The following is a 15,504-nucleotide window of genomic DNA, read 5'->3' as shown; positions in this document are numbered from 1 at the left end:
AGCAGTCCTAATATTTTCCACTTACCGTGTATTCACAGGAACGACATTCCCCCTGAATACTCCAGCGGAAGATGCGAAAAACGTCATAGCTTTCTGCTGTCACGTGTCTTCACGTACACTGCTAACCGTGGGGAACATCCTGCGACACAGCCGCAAGATATTCCGTAGCAGACGACAGGAAAAGACGCTGACGGTGAACTACGGCTCTGTGAGCAGTGTTTTCGCTCTTTCTTCCACTAGAACCTTCCGTCAGGATGTCGCTCGTGTGAATACACGGTTACTAGCAAAACTGCGGTAAAAGGACTCCGGGCGACGTTGAGCATCCGCACAGCGTCAGGATATTAGGAATGGCACACTGCACACCTAGCAGACGACACCATCGGCCCTGTCGTCTGCTACGGAATATCTTGTTGGCTGAGCCGCAGGACATTCCTAATGGTTAGACCTGACGTTATCACGTGACAGCAGAAAGTTATGACTGTTACACACCTTCCGCTGGAGTATTCTGGGGAATGTCGTTCGTGCGAACACACGCAACATCATATAGAGAGAAGGCCCGATCGCTTGAGCGACGTGTCGTAACAACTAAAAATCATCCAATCACGACGTTGCTTTCGGTGATTGTAGCTATGGAGACGGGCCGCCATTAGCCGCATGGGCAGCCACTGGAAGCCACAAAGCCCGAGCTTCAAAATCGTCTGCTGCGATTGGCTGACGGCGATACACAAGATTGTTACAGCTTGAACTGTAATAATGACACTCGTCCTCCCCCTCTAATTTTTGAAACCTTCCACCCCAGTGCTTGCAATTCTATATAAACCTTTGGCGCTTATAGATGCAGCTGCTTCGCAGTGCTATTACAGTAAACAAAGGGCACATATGATTGTAATTTTCAGTCCCATGGCTCAAAAAAACTGTTGCGAAGGGACTATCACTACCGTTGGCCGCGAGCTATGAGCAGTTGTCGTCCGGTCGTTGGACTCTTACCAAATCAAACAAAAGCACAGCATACATGACATCGTGGGAGAGCTAACAGCTGCTGCGAGCTGCGCAGACCACAGGTGTATACAGCTGGACATGATATAGGGGAGGCTGCGTCAATCACGTGTTTACGACGGTTACCAGGAACCTATAGGAGAACGCCCTTGCGGAGGCTGACGAGCATGTACGCTCTGGCCTTTAAGCCAGGTATTGGTGGCCTTGTTGAGTTCACTTACACCCCATCATGAACGTGCTGGATTACACCTGCACAATTCATTTCAATGTCGCTGCTCCCTGCGTTGCAAAGGGGATTAGCGCACCATGGCCAGGTGCCAGGTTCGAAGCTGTGATTGGCTTGCACGACTAATGAGTAGAGTGGAGTATTACCGACCAATAATTCCAGACAAAGAGATACCCCTCTCTCGAACACGAATACGGGCCTCCTCTGCGTTCGGAGCACATTTACGTTTTCTGACTGTAGAAAAGTAACCATGAAACAAAGGAACACGATGACATACGAGGGTACCTTATAAAATGTAACGCAGGTACCCGAGGATATTCTCACGGAGAACGGGCAAGATAAACGTTTGTAGAGACAAGAAAAGTCAGGGCCTATAAGACAACATAAGAGCTACAGTCAGTCTCCGCCACTGGAGAATGTAGTCCGCACACTGAAAGTAGTCCATACCATATAATGGCGGGTGGCAGGCAGACGGGGAGGTGCGAATCACATGTTTTGTTTACGCAAATATTTTGCGTGTTTGCGTTTAAAGCATGCTTATGCCTAAGCCAATCACGTGTAGAGGATCTGTAGATGTCAACTTGTCCCGAAATACAGTTATACCAGAAGAGGAATCATTTTAGCAAACTGCGAATCGGAAGCCTTGTCAATCCTGACGTCACAGCGCCTTCTCTGAATTTTGCCATCCCGCACAAAAAAAGACCCATCACTCCTGGCCTCCAACAAGAACCTGGCGCAACGCCATCGAAGTGCCATTATGAAAGATTCCCCGAGAATGATCACGCACTTTCCAAGTGACGCATGGCGCGCAGAGACGACGACGAGCGTCCAGAATCGGATTGGCAGTCTTGCCACCGAAACAACCGCTGCGTGACTGCGCACGATGCGGCCGCCCAGCCCAAGGTTCACCTTCAATTTTCCCGCTACAGAGTCAATGGCTTCTGCGTTACGACACTGATTTACTACGAATGGGGTCACTGTTCCCACCGTTACTTCGGCGCCAGCCAAATCAGCCTCTGCCTGCCTCTCCGGTGCCGTTCGATGTTGCCTCACAACGGCCTGGCAACTTATTCTTGGAAAAGCTTTTTTCGATACACAGCTGCTCCAATTGCGTCAGGATGATAACCGAGTGACTGTGGACGGGTGGATGACTGACTTCTCCGCTTTGTAAGGGGGTTTAGTAACGGACGGTATAGCTTGCGCCGCCTAGCTAAAATGAAGTTGCTGAAATACTAACAGGTGACGTGTGTACAAATCATAATCAACTCTCAAATTAGTCTCCTGCGCTCCAAATTACTCAGCCGGTACTTCGTGGTTTTACTAATTCGATGTTCCATTCGGTTGTGTCGTTCCGAAAGTACAGTGCTTCAGATACAGTCCACAAGACTCTTCTTCTTGTCCACATCTATCGCACTCCTTATCCACGATTCCTTCTCCCAACGTCCAAGTTCGGGAGCCGCCATCTTCGATATTGCCCCCGGTACCCATCCAATCCAATCCAAGCCGTTTTTTCCGCTGGGCTCCGTGTGCGAATTGCGTTTGTTTTGGCTGCTGTCACAATGTGTGCTCGGATTGCTATTCCTATCCCATAAAAGAACGGGTACTGTACCGTTTAAACCTCCTGCCGCGGCACGAGAAAATGGCGTACAGACCTTGTATGAGATCCTGTTCGTCACACGTTAGGGCAACCGTATCTATCATTTGCCATCTTGTTTTCTATAGTCATTACCAGAGTTGTATGGCACAGATCGTGAACCACCCGCACTCAGAAACGATCGCGAACAAATCGGGGCCAGGGAAGTTGATCCAACGGCAACTGACAAAGGGCTGCGTGCGAGTTTCCAAGGACCACGCGCGCGCGTTTCCTCCAAAGTAAGATCATTTGAAGAGATAGTGGCGTGCTTCAAGGGCCCCTCATAACACGAGGCTGATGGATGGGAGTCCCTGATCGTCCTCAATCCATCCACCACCATACCTATCCTGAGATTGCTTCTGTCTGAAACAAGTGTCGTAACAGGTAAAAAGAGAGAGAGAGAGAGAGAGAGAGAGAGCTTCCAGTTTTCACGGCCATCCAAGTGTCGTTTGCTTGTGCCGTTCTTTCTTAAAGGGTTGAATTCGCCCGCAAATCACGCCGGATAACTTCAAAACGACGTTGATTGGTATCGATGCAAATTTGCAGTTCAAGGTTTACACCGAAGGGGTACGTAAGAGATGCGTAGAAAAACTGGCGCCGTAAACGGTGGTGGTGGTGCTAATGAAAGAGTTCGCCGTTGTCGGCTTCACAGAGTCAACGTCACGACTAACGCTCTGGGGGAATGTGCGTCCTGGGCAGACTTCTAAGGGAACTGTCCCGACATATGTCTGAGAGCGTCTGAGGGAAAAACTCGGGAAAAACAGCACACAGCACAGCCGGCACCGGGATTCGAACCCGGGTACCTCCTATAGTCTCGGCATGGTCAGCAACGCTAACCACTCAGCCACGCAAGCAGGTATAGGAAGCGTGAATACCGAAACTCATTCACCTGCGCCACCGCCGCAATTCGTCTCCGACAGTGCGACAGCGCGAGACAGATCACGTGGGTTACGACTACCAATGGGGACGTCCAGCACCACACGCAATTAAAAGAAAAAGATGTTCCTTCCAATCTTGGGAAGTATCTTATAGTTACAGGTCAATCGCTCACTGAGCAATTAGCCCTGTTAAGACCGTTTCAATCATCAAGCTGTGCGTCAGGAGCCACCATGCAAAATATATGCATAATATTTAGTTATATTATTATAATTTGTCTGTATATTGTAATTTTTTGCTATAATTTATATATGCGCAATCAAATTCACAAGGACGGTAGGAGGAAGCAGCCGCAGACGGCCGACACGATCCTCTCGTGACGTAGAGAAGTTCTCCGTGCCGTTTTTCTTCGTTTCTTTCTTAGCAGCTCTACATCACGAGTCACGTGCCCGGGGACCACGTTACGTCACGACGCTCCCTCGCTCTCCGAAGACGCTCTTTTCACGAGTAGACGATTTTCTAAAACGTGTGCGGAGGACTTGCGCGCGCTCTGTAGGTCACCTGCACGCGTCGTTTTTATTTATTTTTTTCGCAGGAGCTCATTTTATTCGCTGCGGAGCACGCCGGAGCGAAAACGTAGATAAATAAAATACAAAATTGGGGGTCACCTCAGTACTCCGTTAACGTATACAGCGAACCCTCGTTATTATGACCATGTTCGTTCCCGAAAATTTTGGTCATAATGCGGCACTGTCATATTAACGGGGGGATTTGCTGAGGTTTCACTGCATCGTTCCCCAGGACTATGGTCGTAGCGCGGGTATGTCAGATTAGCGGGGGTCATATTAACGAGGGTTCACTGTAGTAGGTCAGTAGCTCCAGACCGCGGCGGACGAACATCTATACGAACGTATCTGCACATATGAGCTCGTCTTTGTGCTCACTCACGAAGCTTCGTTAATTTAGCCCAGCATTCCAATTAGCAGAGTACATTTTGGCATTGAACAGGCCTGAACCTTGCGAATGGTATATGCACACGTTTGTAGCGAACCCGTTATAACGAAGACACGTTTATACGAATTTTCGCTTTATTCGAAGTAGTATCGGCCGAAATGCATACGTTCCGAATCTGATAATTCGAATTGCACTCCCAGTTGACACCGTTTAGTGCGAAGGATGAGCAGACATAAGCGCGTTTTGTTCGAACGAGACTAAAACGCTGCCAAGGTGCTTTACTTGTTTGAATACGCTGTTAAGGTCTCCTCTCGTGTTTCATATGCTGTACCGTCATCGTTTCTGTGGATCTTCTGCTTATGTCGACTTTTTTTCCCTGGTCTCCTCGTCTTCGTTACAACGAGGCTTGACTTGGCTTGATGACTTGACTTGAGGCTTGGTGACTGTGCCTCGGTAACACTGAGCTTACAAGTCATTTGCTGCAACTTGAAGAGCGATTCCAAGTTCGAGCCACACTCTTGCAAACGAGTCATGTGACGAGCAACACACAGAGGGTCAATGTTCCTCGAGAGATCGGGTCGGTTTCCCGGCAGGATGAAACCTTCGCTCAAGCCGGTAAACTGAGAGGAGGATAACCATCCATCATAGAGCTATATTGTACGACAATATCCGGAAGTCTTGAGCCATCAAAGGGGCATGCAAAGCACGTGATGGAGACAAAGAGGCAGTAAATCCTTCCGTTCGACGTAAATAGCGTTTCCCGTACAATGACGATGTCCAGCGGGGGCTTGAGAGACATCCGCAGAGTTCAGATACAAGCGGGAAAACAAAGGCTAACTCTTTATAGACAGAGCTCGCCATGTGATGTGGGGGGGTGCGAGCGCTTGACAACATCCGGGATTCATATTAATAAGTTAGTTAGTCGAATCGTGATCAACATCGCGGGCTCGATACCGGAGGTGGCCTTCCACATATATGCTTGCGAGAGTTGATCCAACGCTCGATCTTTTGGATATCTCTCGTCAGGATGCGGCGTTGATTCCGGATGCGATTTACTGCTCAGTGACGTTACCGCTTGCGACAAGCGTACACTCCAGGACGCGGTCTTCTGTGGTGGCTGCGGAAAATCTGGCACGCATCCGCAACGCAAGAGATTGTCCACAAAGACTCGTAATCCGTTAAAAAAAAAAACAGAAAAAAAAAAACACGCAGCGCCTTCGGCTTATATTCGACACACCGTATCTCCAGGAAGTCGTTCGGAAAGCGTAGCTGTATTTTTACGGGTCTCCACTTCTTTCGACCGAACCGTATTGAGATGCCCGTCCGTCAGTTATTGCGAAGAGACGCGCCCATTTCCAACACACTGCACCCCCCTTTACAGGAAGCAATTTTCCTCCAAGAAAGCATCTTCTCCGCAAAAAAGGCTCCGAATTAGCTCCGCCCGCACAAAGAGGCGACGCGCACCGGCCAAAACAGCTTCGCTTCCACATGTGGTGGCCCCGTAAATGACCCATTGTCTTTCTGAGAAACTGGCCACTTGGCGCGCAGGAAAAACGCAGAGGGGACTCGGGGCGTTGGCCCTCACTTTTTTTTCTGCGGGGAACTGGGTCGTCGGGTCGCGGAGAGATATGACAGCAGGTACACACCTCCCATCGATATTCACATTCGGGACTGCATGACTTCTTACACAATCGACGACGCCACATAAGAGTCGCCGGGAGTTTCTTGACAGGGTCGAGGAATAATACGGTACGATAGACGTACGGCAATGCGGTAATAATGTGATGGTATCGTATACAGCGAGTAATGCCAAGACCACCTAGAAAGAGAAGGCCTGCTTACTCGTCGACGTGACGTAACAACTAGAGTCAGCCAATCAGGATCGTGTTTTCGACGGCGGTAGCCAATCACGAAACCGCTTTCAGCGGTCGTAGCCATGGAGACGGATCAGCGTCGTTTGCGAGTAGTGATTGAACGTCCCTGCGTACTAAATGGGAAATCTTTAAAATAAAGCTCAAAACGGTCCCATATCTTTCTCGAGACTGATTTTCTGGAAAGCGTGTTGCACTTTATCTCTACGGATTCAGGTCGACAGGTTCTAAGTTAGCTGCAATCATTTGCGAGTTCTTGAATTCGCAAAACGGCGATTCGCAGTAGCAGACGAATTCTGGCTTTATATGACCACGTAGCGAAGGAGGGAGAGGGAGAGGAGGCAATAAGCAGGCCGTCTATATCTAGGTGGCGTTGGTAATGCGAACAGTTCTTCGCCCTTCTGTGGTGCACACGAGTAGTGAGAGAGAGAGAGATTATGGTTTTAATGGCACAAAGGCACACGAGTAGTGATCCTCACCATTTTAAAGAAGGGGAAATTTTTGTTATCGTTTCTTCAGCAACACTTGGGCGATGAACGCAAAAAAAAAACAAAAAAACGCACAGTCCAGTCTGGTAGTACTGAGAACACAATAAGTCCAAGGAATGAAGCACTCTTTGCAATAAAACTTTAATATTGGCAAGCTTTCGTGCAGAACCTGCACTTCGTCAGGTGAAAACACAATGACGAAAACTGAAGTTTTATTCCAAAGAGTGCTTCGTTCCCTGGACTTATTTTCTTCAGCAAGGTTATTTTGCACTTTTGAGCACGCTCGTACTGATTTCTCACGAAAGGAACGGGCAACAGCGAGTGCTTGTCACATCGGCTCCCTGTATGCGCCGAGATGGATCATGATCCCAAAAGCACACGTTACACAGACATAGCTGTGCCAGCGCAATGAGACATAGACGGGAAGTAACACGACTCTGACCTCTCAATTAAATACTTAAGTGCAGGTTGTCTTCGGCAAATTCCTCAGTTGAGGGCTCTAGCCACCCACCAGGCTACCAACCAACCTAGCTTTGGTTCAACAAGCTTTGAGTACTGCCTTCGAGTAAAGCCTCGATACAAAACGGGTAAATGAATCAAAAAGACACAACTCACCAGAATCACGGATTTCCGACTTAATCGCCGACCAGTGAGTCAACCTCAAAGGAGCCAGTGCGAACATTTTATAGGCTTAACGAAGAGTCACCGAGAGGAAACGATATAGCTATATACTGCGACGCACTAACCAGCGCGAAGAATCCAGGAAAGCACATGAGCGCTGGGGGTTCATGCGTTCCATCATTATATGGCCTTTTCACACCCCACCTGCTAAACAAGTGCTGCCAACAGGAAAGAACCAGCAGCATGGACGCCCTTGAAAAAAGTACTTTATAATATCATGCTGACGCAGCTATGCGACCCTGTGTGCGTGACACAGGGCCACTGTTTTGCAGGTTCCAAAACATGCGGGCACACAGAAGGACGTGAAAGCCAGGGTTATTCAGATTTTTTCTTTTTTTATTTATTTATATACTCATATGCTACAACGCCATACTGCATTACTGTAGCGGGGGTACATACAAATACAAGTATGTAATAAGTACAACGTGAAAAAAAAATAAAAATAAAAATACTCAGGTCCCGAAGTCATTCGACTCGCCTATGGTACGAGGAAAGAATGAATGTTCGAAAACATCGGTTCTACACCTGTAGGGCTCAATTTTCCTACAATGATCGAATCTCTGTGGGATGTACGATGGATCCTTTATTATACCAGTTTGAACATTAATAATCTTATCTAAAAATTGCAAACGCAACGGTTGTCTCCTTGTCGACAAACTATCCCACCTTAATCTTAACTTTAACTCACTTACACTAACATCCATACCCACACAATTAAACGCTAATATAGCCGCAATATTCTGAACCCTCTCTACTTTCGGAATTAAAACTACTTCGTGATGATCAAAAACTCTACATGCATACTCCAAAGTAGGGATAACCATAGTAATGTAATGGTAATTAGTAGTAAAGTAAATGTAATAGTAATGTATGCATCACTTTTAACTCTAGTACATGCGAGGGCCATCTGAGATACTAAAAAGAACTCAAAGTTTTTACACTCACAAACAGTTTCTAAATGGAAAGGCTGTAGCTTACGAGGAAACTTATAATTACATCAATCTTCCTTGTAACGTGCATTACTGGTGCATTTGCTGGTGTTTAAAGACATGCCTCATTTGTCGTATCAAGAAGCTATACGATTAATGCCGGCTTGAAGTGGTTGAACATCCAAAAGTGAAGAGACCTGCCTATATAAAACGCAGTCATCTGCAAGCAGCCTAATTTTGGAATGCAGAGAAAGTGAAATGTCATTAATAAAAACTAAAAACAAAAGAGGCCCCAAGACAAGACCCTGAGGCACATACGACAAAACCCGGGCATTCTATGACACTTTACCATCGTTTATTGTATACAATATTTTTTTAAGCCATTCCGATGTAAATGTCTTGTCCTACATAGTAAATTACTTACACCGCTTCAGCGTGAAAAAAGGGCTGTTTTTGGAAATAAGCGCCCCTTGGTTATTGCGAGGTTCGTGGTGTAATAACAGCTTTGAAAAAAAAAAAAAGAGAGCGAAAGAACAAAAAGGTATTTGCAAGACATTCAGTCTGGAACACGGTTTTGAATGGAATATATGCCCTTGAAATTATGTTTTCTGCAGAATATGCTCTTTGGAATGGTGCTTCTTGTAGAATACAACATTTCCAATGTTGTTTTACGACACAACCTCTTGCACGTGGTGTGAAACTTACACCACGAAGAGGTGAGCCATACACAGTAATTTTACTGCGCATTTTAGAGGTGTGTATTCCATCCAAAACACTGCTACAGACGAGTTTTTCTTTTCTTCTTTTTGTAAACACCCCTTTTAGCGCTGTGATTACAAATTTCAGACGGGCCTGCGGAATAAAAATAGAGTGTTTATTTACAAAAACATCCCTTTTACACCCTGAAAGATTTTTAAAAATACTGCGTGGTAACTAAAAATCTACCAGAGAAGGTGCATCTTCTTTATTTTATTTCGAGTATTTCCCCCGCTCTACACGTTGCGTCTTTCGGAAACATTTTGTATGCAGGTAAAATATTAAAATAGTTTAAAAATGAAAAATAATAACAAAGAATATGACGAGTAAAAACGACGATGTTACGGTCAAACAGAAATTTTATGTCACACGGTCCATTCACTGACGCCTCCCCTCCAGAGGGCACTAGCTTCAAAACTGCGATACCGCCGCCATTATGTTGGCATGGCACAGTTTGGTTTCGGTTTTCATTCGCTGCAATAGAAGAAAATTAACTTTGAAAATCACGAGGAACATTATCCACACAATGCGAATGAATGGTGAGCGCGGTGGAGGGTGAGGGTCCGAAAAATAAGGGCTCAGGAGCCAGGACATACATCGCGCCAGCAAATGAGCTATAGCGACTGTGGCGCTCGCTCGTGAGTGAAGTCGTGGGAATAAATCCTGTACTATAGCGTGTGTATAATAACGACGTCAAATAATGTCACACTAGCGCCTGCTAAATAAAGGGCATGTCCGTATTCAGCTTCTCTCGTGTCAAATAAAAAAGTTTCTTCTAGTTGTTTTAGTGCCAACCCCTGTGCGTGGACTTATAGGCAGAAAAAAGAAGTATCTTACTACTTTTAAATTATACCGCGATAAAACCAGCGTAGCGCACCACAATGGCGGCTAAGGACTGGGCTCAGAACGTTAACCAGTTGGTCCGCGGAACTAATTTTCATTTCGGAAGAATACTTCGAATGAACATACTGATAACGCAGTCAACGGTCGACTATTCCGAAAGTGCACATTTATCGAACGTGTCGCGTGGTAGAGGTATTTATTTTCGCAGGAACACGATCTAAATAGACAAATAGTTTAATTAGCAATTATATTAATTACAAGTTGAAAAATTATTTAACGCGCGCGTCATGACATGCTTCACTTTCCCCTTTTCCATTGTTGCTACTGAGCTTGCCAACGACCATGGTACATCCGAGCGAGCGAGCGAGCGCGCGCGCGCACCTACGCTTCAGCTGGCGCTGACAGCGGCGGAGGAATCAGCTGTGGCTTCCACAGCAACCAACCACGCTCGCGGTCCTTGACGAAAGGCCGTTATCGCAGCGCAGCCTCGCTGCAACGGAAGCCGCATCACTTTCCACGCAGCACGCATGCTTCGGAAGGCACGTAATTCGTCACACATCGACCTATTTTCCGCGTTACTACCCATAAATTTTTTGCGAGCTGCCGCTGCGGTATAAACAATCTGTATGTCATCGTAACACAATTCGCGGACCCAACGTGAGCTACGCACCCGTGCAAAATTTACACGCAACGCCACGGCCGCCAGATATTTAGCGTCGGGGTTTGACGGTGTAATCATTCCGCGTGTTCACATCGAACTACATCCCTAGGAATATTCTAGTGGAAGAAAACGGCAAAAAGCTGCTCACGGGGCAAGGTAAGGTTTTACGCGCGTATTGCGTTGAGTATTCTGCAGAGCGACGGAGTATCGGGAGTGGTGCACACGCGCACTTTAGCAGACGACACTGCACCTGCGTCTTTTTTTTTTTTTTTTTCCTGTCGTCTGCTATGAAATATCTTGCAGCATCATCGCAGGATATTTCACACGGCTTGCAGTGCACGAAAAGACATGGCGTTGGGCGATCGCACTTACGTGTCAGCAGAAAGCTATGCCGTTTGCCATATCTTCCGCTGGAGTATTCTGGGGAATGTCGCTGGTGCAAATACACGAAATGACCCTTACGTTTTCGGGTTTTTCACATAGTCTGGAGCAAAAAAATCGGGTTTTATTTCAGGAGCTTAAGAATCCGGTGACATTTGCTGTAAAAGCACACTTTCGAGGAGAAATTAAAAGAAACCGCTCTTAGCTCATCTTATGAGAGCTGATATCGCGCGAGAGAACTATAACAGTGAACAAAGTTCACTCCGCCACAAATTAAAAACCACTGCCCGCTGATCGCAAATGGGACGACAGTAGCGAAATCTGAGACAGCTCATCTGGACGCAGAAGTCTATACACTTGTTACGGTACAGAGATCGAATTGTATGGATAAGGTTGGAACTGTGCTCCGAAACACGATCACCCCAGCGCCGAATGCCCTGAACTTGCAAAACGAAAGCTACGCCTTCTTTTTTCCTTATTCTCTCGCACGAGCAACGGCTACCACGTGTAATGAGAGAACGACCCTTCTTTTCTCACGCTTCTCTCCAGATAAAAGCAAAAAGGCGGGGAAACCTTCATCGGTTACCGTTTCTATAGAGTTATAGTATATCGGACGGTGTCCACGATAACGGTTTCAAAATCACGACAAGCCAATGGCGCTACATCTCCGGTCTGGCTGACATCCCATTGCTGAACCGGAATTGGGCTGTTTCTTTTTTTTTTTTTTCGTATCGTTAGCGTTGACTGCTTAGCTGGATACATCTGACACACATCAGAGATAAGGACACCAACAGCTCCATCCATACACAGGTTGCAACTTACATGGCTGCGAGACGAAGTCGTCGAAGTCGAAACCAGGCCCGAGCGGCGACCGCGGCGGCGTCAGACACACGGGCAACGTTGGTTCCTTACACCTGACGCATGCACACAGACGGGACGGCTGATTGGGATATCCCCTGTGTTCCGACAACCTGCGTTCCCGCTTGCGTCTTTTGCGCGGTTTTATCACACGGGGCAGCGGCGCCGCACCAGGCGTGTCCTCGCACGAGGCCACACTACCTCCAGAGTCCGGAGTCGACGGCGGCGAACGGTCGTGTATATCCTCCGAGGGAGTCGTCGTACTTCTTCTCGACGACGTCGACGACGCGAACACGAGCGGCGAGCCCTGCGCGTGGAGCGCGAGCTGCGACAGCGACACAATTTGGTCGTCGAGCGTGGACGGCGCCAACGCTATGAGCGGCACGCCGGTCCAGGCAGAGCCCGCACGTGGTCCGCGGCCGCGGCGCGAACCGCCGCGTGCGATGAGGCACGGCCCCACTAGCCGCTCCAGCTCCGGGTGTGGGCCCATTCAAGAGGCGACGGCGACACTCGCCGTCGACAATTGGCTTCGCGCGTACATCCACGCAGTTAATCCAGGGAAGGCGTGAGGCCGGATCACGCCGGCCGAGTACGGCGCAAAACTGCGGGAACAGCCGGCGCGCGCGAACGAGGAGGACCGTTCGGCGCGGCGCCGCGCGAGCGCGATTGGTCGGCGAAGGCTCTGGGTCAGCGGGGAGAGGGGATGACGCATCGTGGAGCAAAGGAACCGTTGCATGACTCCCGCATGACCAGCTCACTGTTTTTCTTTTGGACGATCGCTAAAACAGAGCAATGTTGGCACAGTTCACTGCCGTTGCCCCACAGCCGTTCAAATTGGGAGTTGTTTGAATGGGATGGCGTCCAGACCGATGGTACGGCTTGCGATGTATCGCTAAAACCGGGTTCCGGGCAACCGCTCAGTTTGGACAAGTGGCGTATCTCTGAACGGGCAGCTGACTCGTATCGCATGCTGGCGTGACCGTTTGTCTTGGACTCAGAGAGGTCGTTGACGTTATCAGTGAAACGGAGCCATCCGTTCTGTGTTATCTCTCAGGCAACTTTCACGCTCGTTACGCGAGAACCAGCGTGCCCGATGGCGGACCATTTGTCTCCTTGCTGGCAATATGTTCCCACGTCTAATACCTTCGACGGTTGAATGTACTTAGAGCTTTGTGTTTTCGGTTTAAACCCGATGAAACTCGTTTCTACACCCAGATCTCCATCGTCGTCACTTCGAAAAAGGCGCTCTTCCACTACCATGTCCACCAATGAATTACGTCCTTTTGCACTTCGCTGCGACCAGCCGCGACAAAAATATGTAAACCGAAACCAATTAATTACTGCAACAAATGACCGACTTTGGTAGCAGATTTTTCTCTAAAAGGTGTCCACTGAAGGTCCCAAAAGGGGCAGTACCCGCTTTGATGCCGACGACGCCCTGCTCTAGAAGTTACGTTTTTTTTCACCAAACTCATTCGAATTTTTATTTAAATAATGAGCGCCTCCCACTCATTCACCCAGTGCGGAGGTTGAGGCACGTATCGGACAGATACTTGTAAAAAAGAAAGTTCTTCGATTGGTGCACAGGTTCGCGATTTATTTAGCCCGGGTATTTAACTGAGACCACCGGTATACACAGGCGGCCAAACATGATGACCAATTGAAATATGGAACTCTGTTGTGTGCGTCTGTTTGTGTGTCTCAGCTTCGGAACAGCTACTTGACACCATGGTGACCTATACAAACCCATATAATTTCCCATACAAACCCCTCCAGCGTTGCCGCGTGCAGAACAGAAGAACGAATCCGTCCGCACCGCATGCAAGCTGTGTCGTTCACATTGACAAAAGGGACGCAATGCGAAACGCAAGACGACCCGTGAATGACCACCACTGCTGTTCATATACCGGTCACCACGTGGCCCACATGAGGGACACACAAGACGCCAAAGGTTGCATGGAACAGCTCCAGGACATCCAGAACAATCGTCAGAAAGCGCACGAGAGATATACGATTAGACATGGAACATGAGCCGGCATCGCCTGACGACAATCGACGCTCTCTTCACATATAATCTCACTGATCGCAGCGTACGTCAGTAATCAGTGTCACCGTCAGAGTCCTCCTTGTTACGTAACAGCTGGTGGTGGGATTTTGTAACCTGCATCGCATGGGGGATTGTGACACAAAGGGTTGCGAGCCAAAAAAAAAAGAAAAAAAAAAGAAAAAGAAAAGGTTGATTCGGATGCGTGCTGCAGCTGTCGTGTAGGGGATTGACGAAAGGATTTTGAACTCGATACCTGATGTTAACCGTAAGCGGACGTGACCTGTCACGTCATCCATGTACGGGGAATCTTTGGGACAAGACGACCCCGACGAAGGAACGCAACCAATCGATCGTTGTGGCGAGACGGGTGTCATGGTTTTTACGACACTGCACCATATTGTTACGCCACGAACCAATCACGTTTTTTAAAACTTTTTTATGGGACAGATGTTGTGTCAGTCATGCAAAGCGTAAGGGGTACGACCTCTGTCAACGTAGCCGGATTTCACCTACTTATCCGCATGATGTGAAATCGTACGCACAACCAAGTGTCCTGCAGCTGTTGTTCCTGTGCCTGCGTAACAGTTGTTTCCGCTCCGTCCAGTGGCGTTCCGCTCTTCAAATCTGCATTGTATAATTTATCTTGGTCGCTTGGTTTTTTATCTTCGCTCACGGTGTATCGAAACAAGCCGGATGTATGTAGTTAAACTACTGTAATTAAGTACGAAAAATAGCAGTTTAACTGTGCACTATAACTTTTTTCGGGTTCTATTAGACCTCTCCCTGTTTGTAAACAAATGACGTCATAGTTGTCGACAGCGCCACCAATTTGGTAGAGTTGAACTACCCTCGAAGCTAGGGGGCGAACAAGGTGGCGCCCGAAAGTTACGGTCTTGAGGGGATTACGATGGTCCATGAAAGGGACGCGACCTTCGGACCTACTTTTCTTTCTATAGGATGCAGCGAACAAGTGCCCATTCGTGGAAACTAGCCCTCCCCTTCCGATTAGTTTCGGTTTCAGTCTGTCTACCAACGTCATGATGACGTTCCTCGGGTAGAGGTCCATTACCATACAACTACACTCTTTAAAAAAGGGTGTACTTTAACTCCTTTCCTTGACACATATATAACACCCTTTTGGAGAGTAAATTACGCTCAAAAGGGTGTCTCCTCACTCCCTCAAGGGAGTAGCATAACACCTTCTCCCTGCCGGGGAGTAATATTACTCTCCAGTAGGGAGAAAGGTATTATGCTACTCCCTTGAGGGAGTGAGGAGACACCCTTTTGAGCGTAATTGGACTCTC

At 47.8% G+C, this 15,504-nt stretch overlaps 1 protein-coding gene across 4 annotated transcripts in view; it reads right to left on the bottom strand.

Moving 5' to 3' along the window:
* The window catches only part of LOC135368756 (CCR4-NOT transcription complex subunit 6-like), a 92,889-nt gene that overhangs the window by 65,437 nt on the left and 11,948 nt on the right, over nucleotides 1-15,504 (bottom strand). Inside the window, exon 1 of one of the 4 annotated variants that reach the window (XM_064602261.1) lies at nucleotides 12,118-12,769. The exons of the other annotated variants lie outside the window; for them this stretch is intronic. Within the exon in view, the coding sequence (XP_064458331.1) occupies nucleotides 12,118-12,643 (526 nt within the window). The 5' untranslated portion in view covers nucleotides 12,644-12,769. Of the gene's footprint in view, nucleotides 1-12,117; nucleotides 12,770-15,504 lie in introns of those variants that run through there. 4 annotated transcript variants of the gene reach the window in all.

This window comes from Ornithodoros turicata, chromosome 9 (assembly GCF_037126465.1).
Source record: "Ornithodoros turicata isolate Travis chromosome 9, ASM3712646v1, whole genome shotgun sequence".
Lineage (NCBI taxonomy): Eukaryota > Metazoa > Arthropoda > Arachnida > Ixodida > Argasidae > Ornithodoros > Ornithodoros turicata.
The sequence above is the reverse complement of the archived record's forward strand: the minus strand, read 5'-3'. Positions and strand labels throughout refer to the sequence as shown.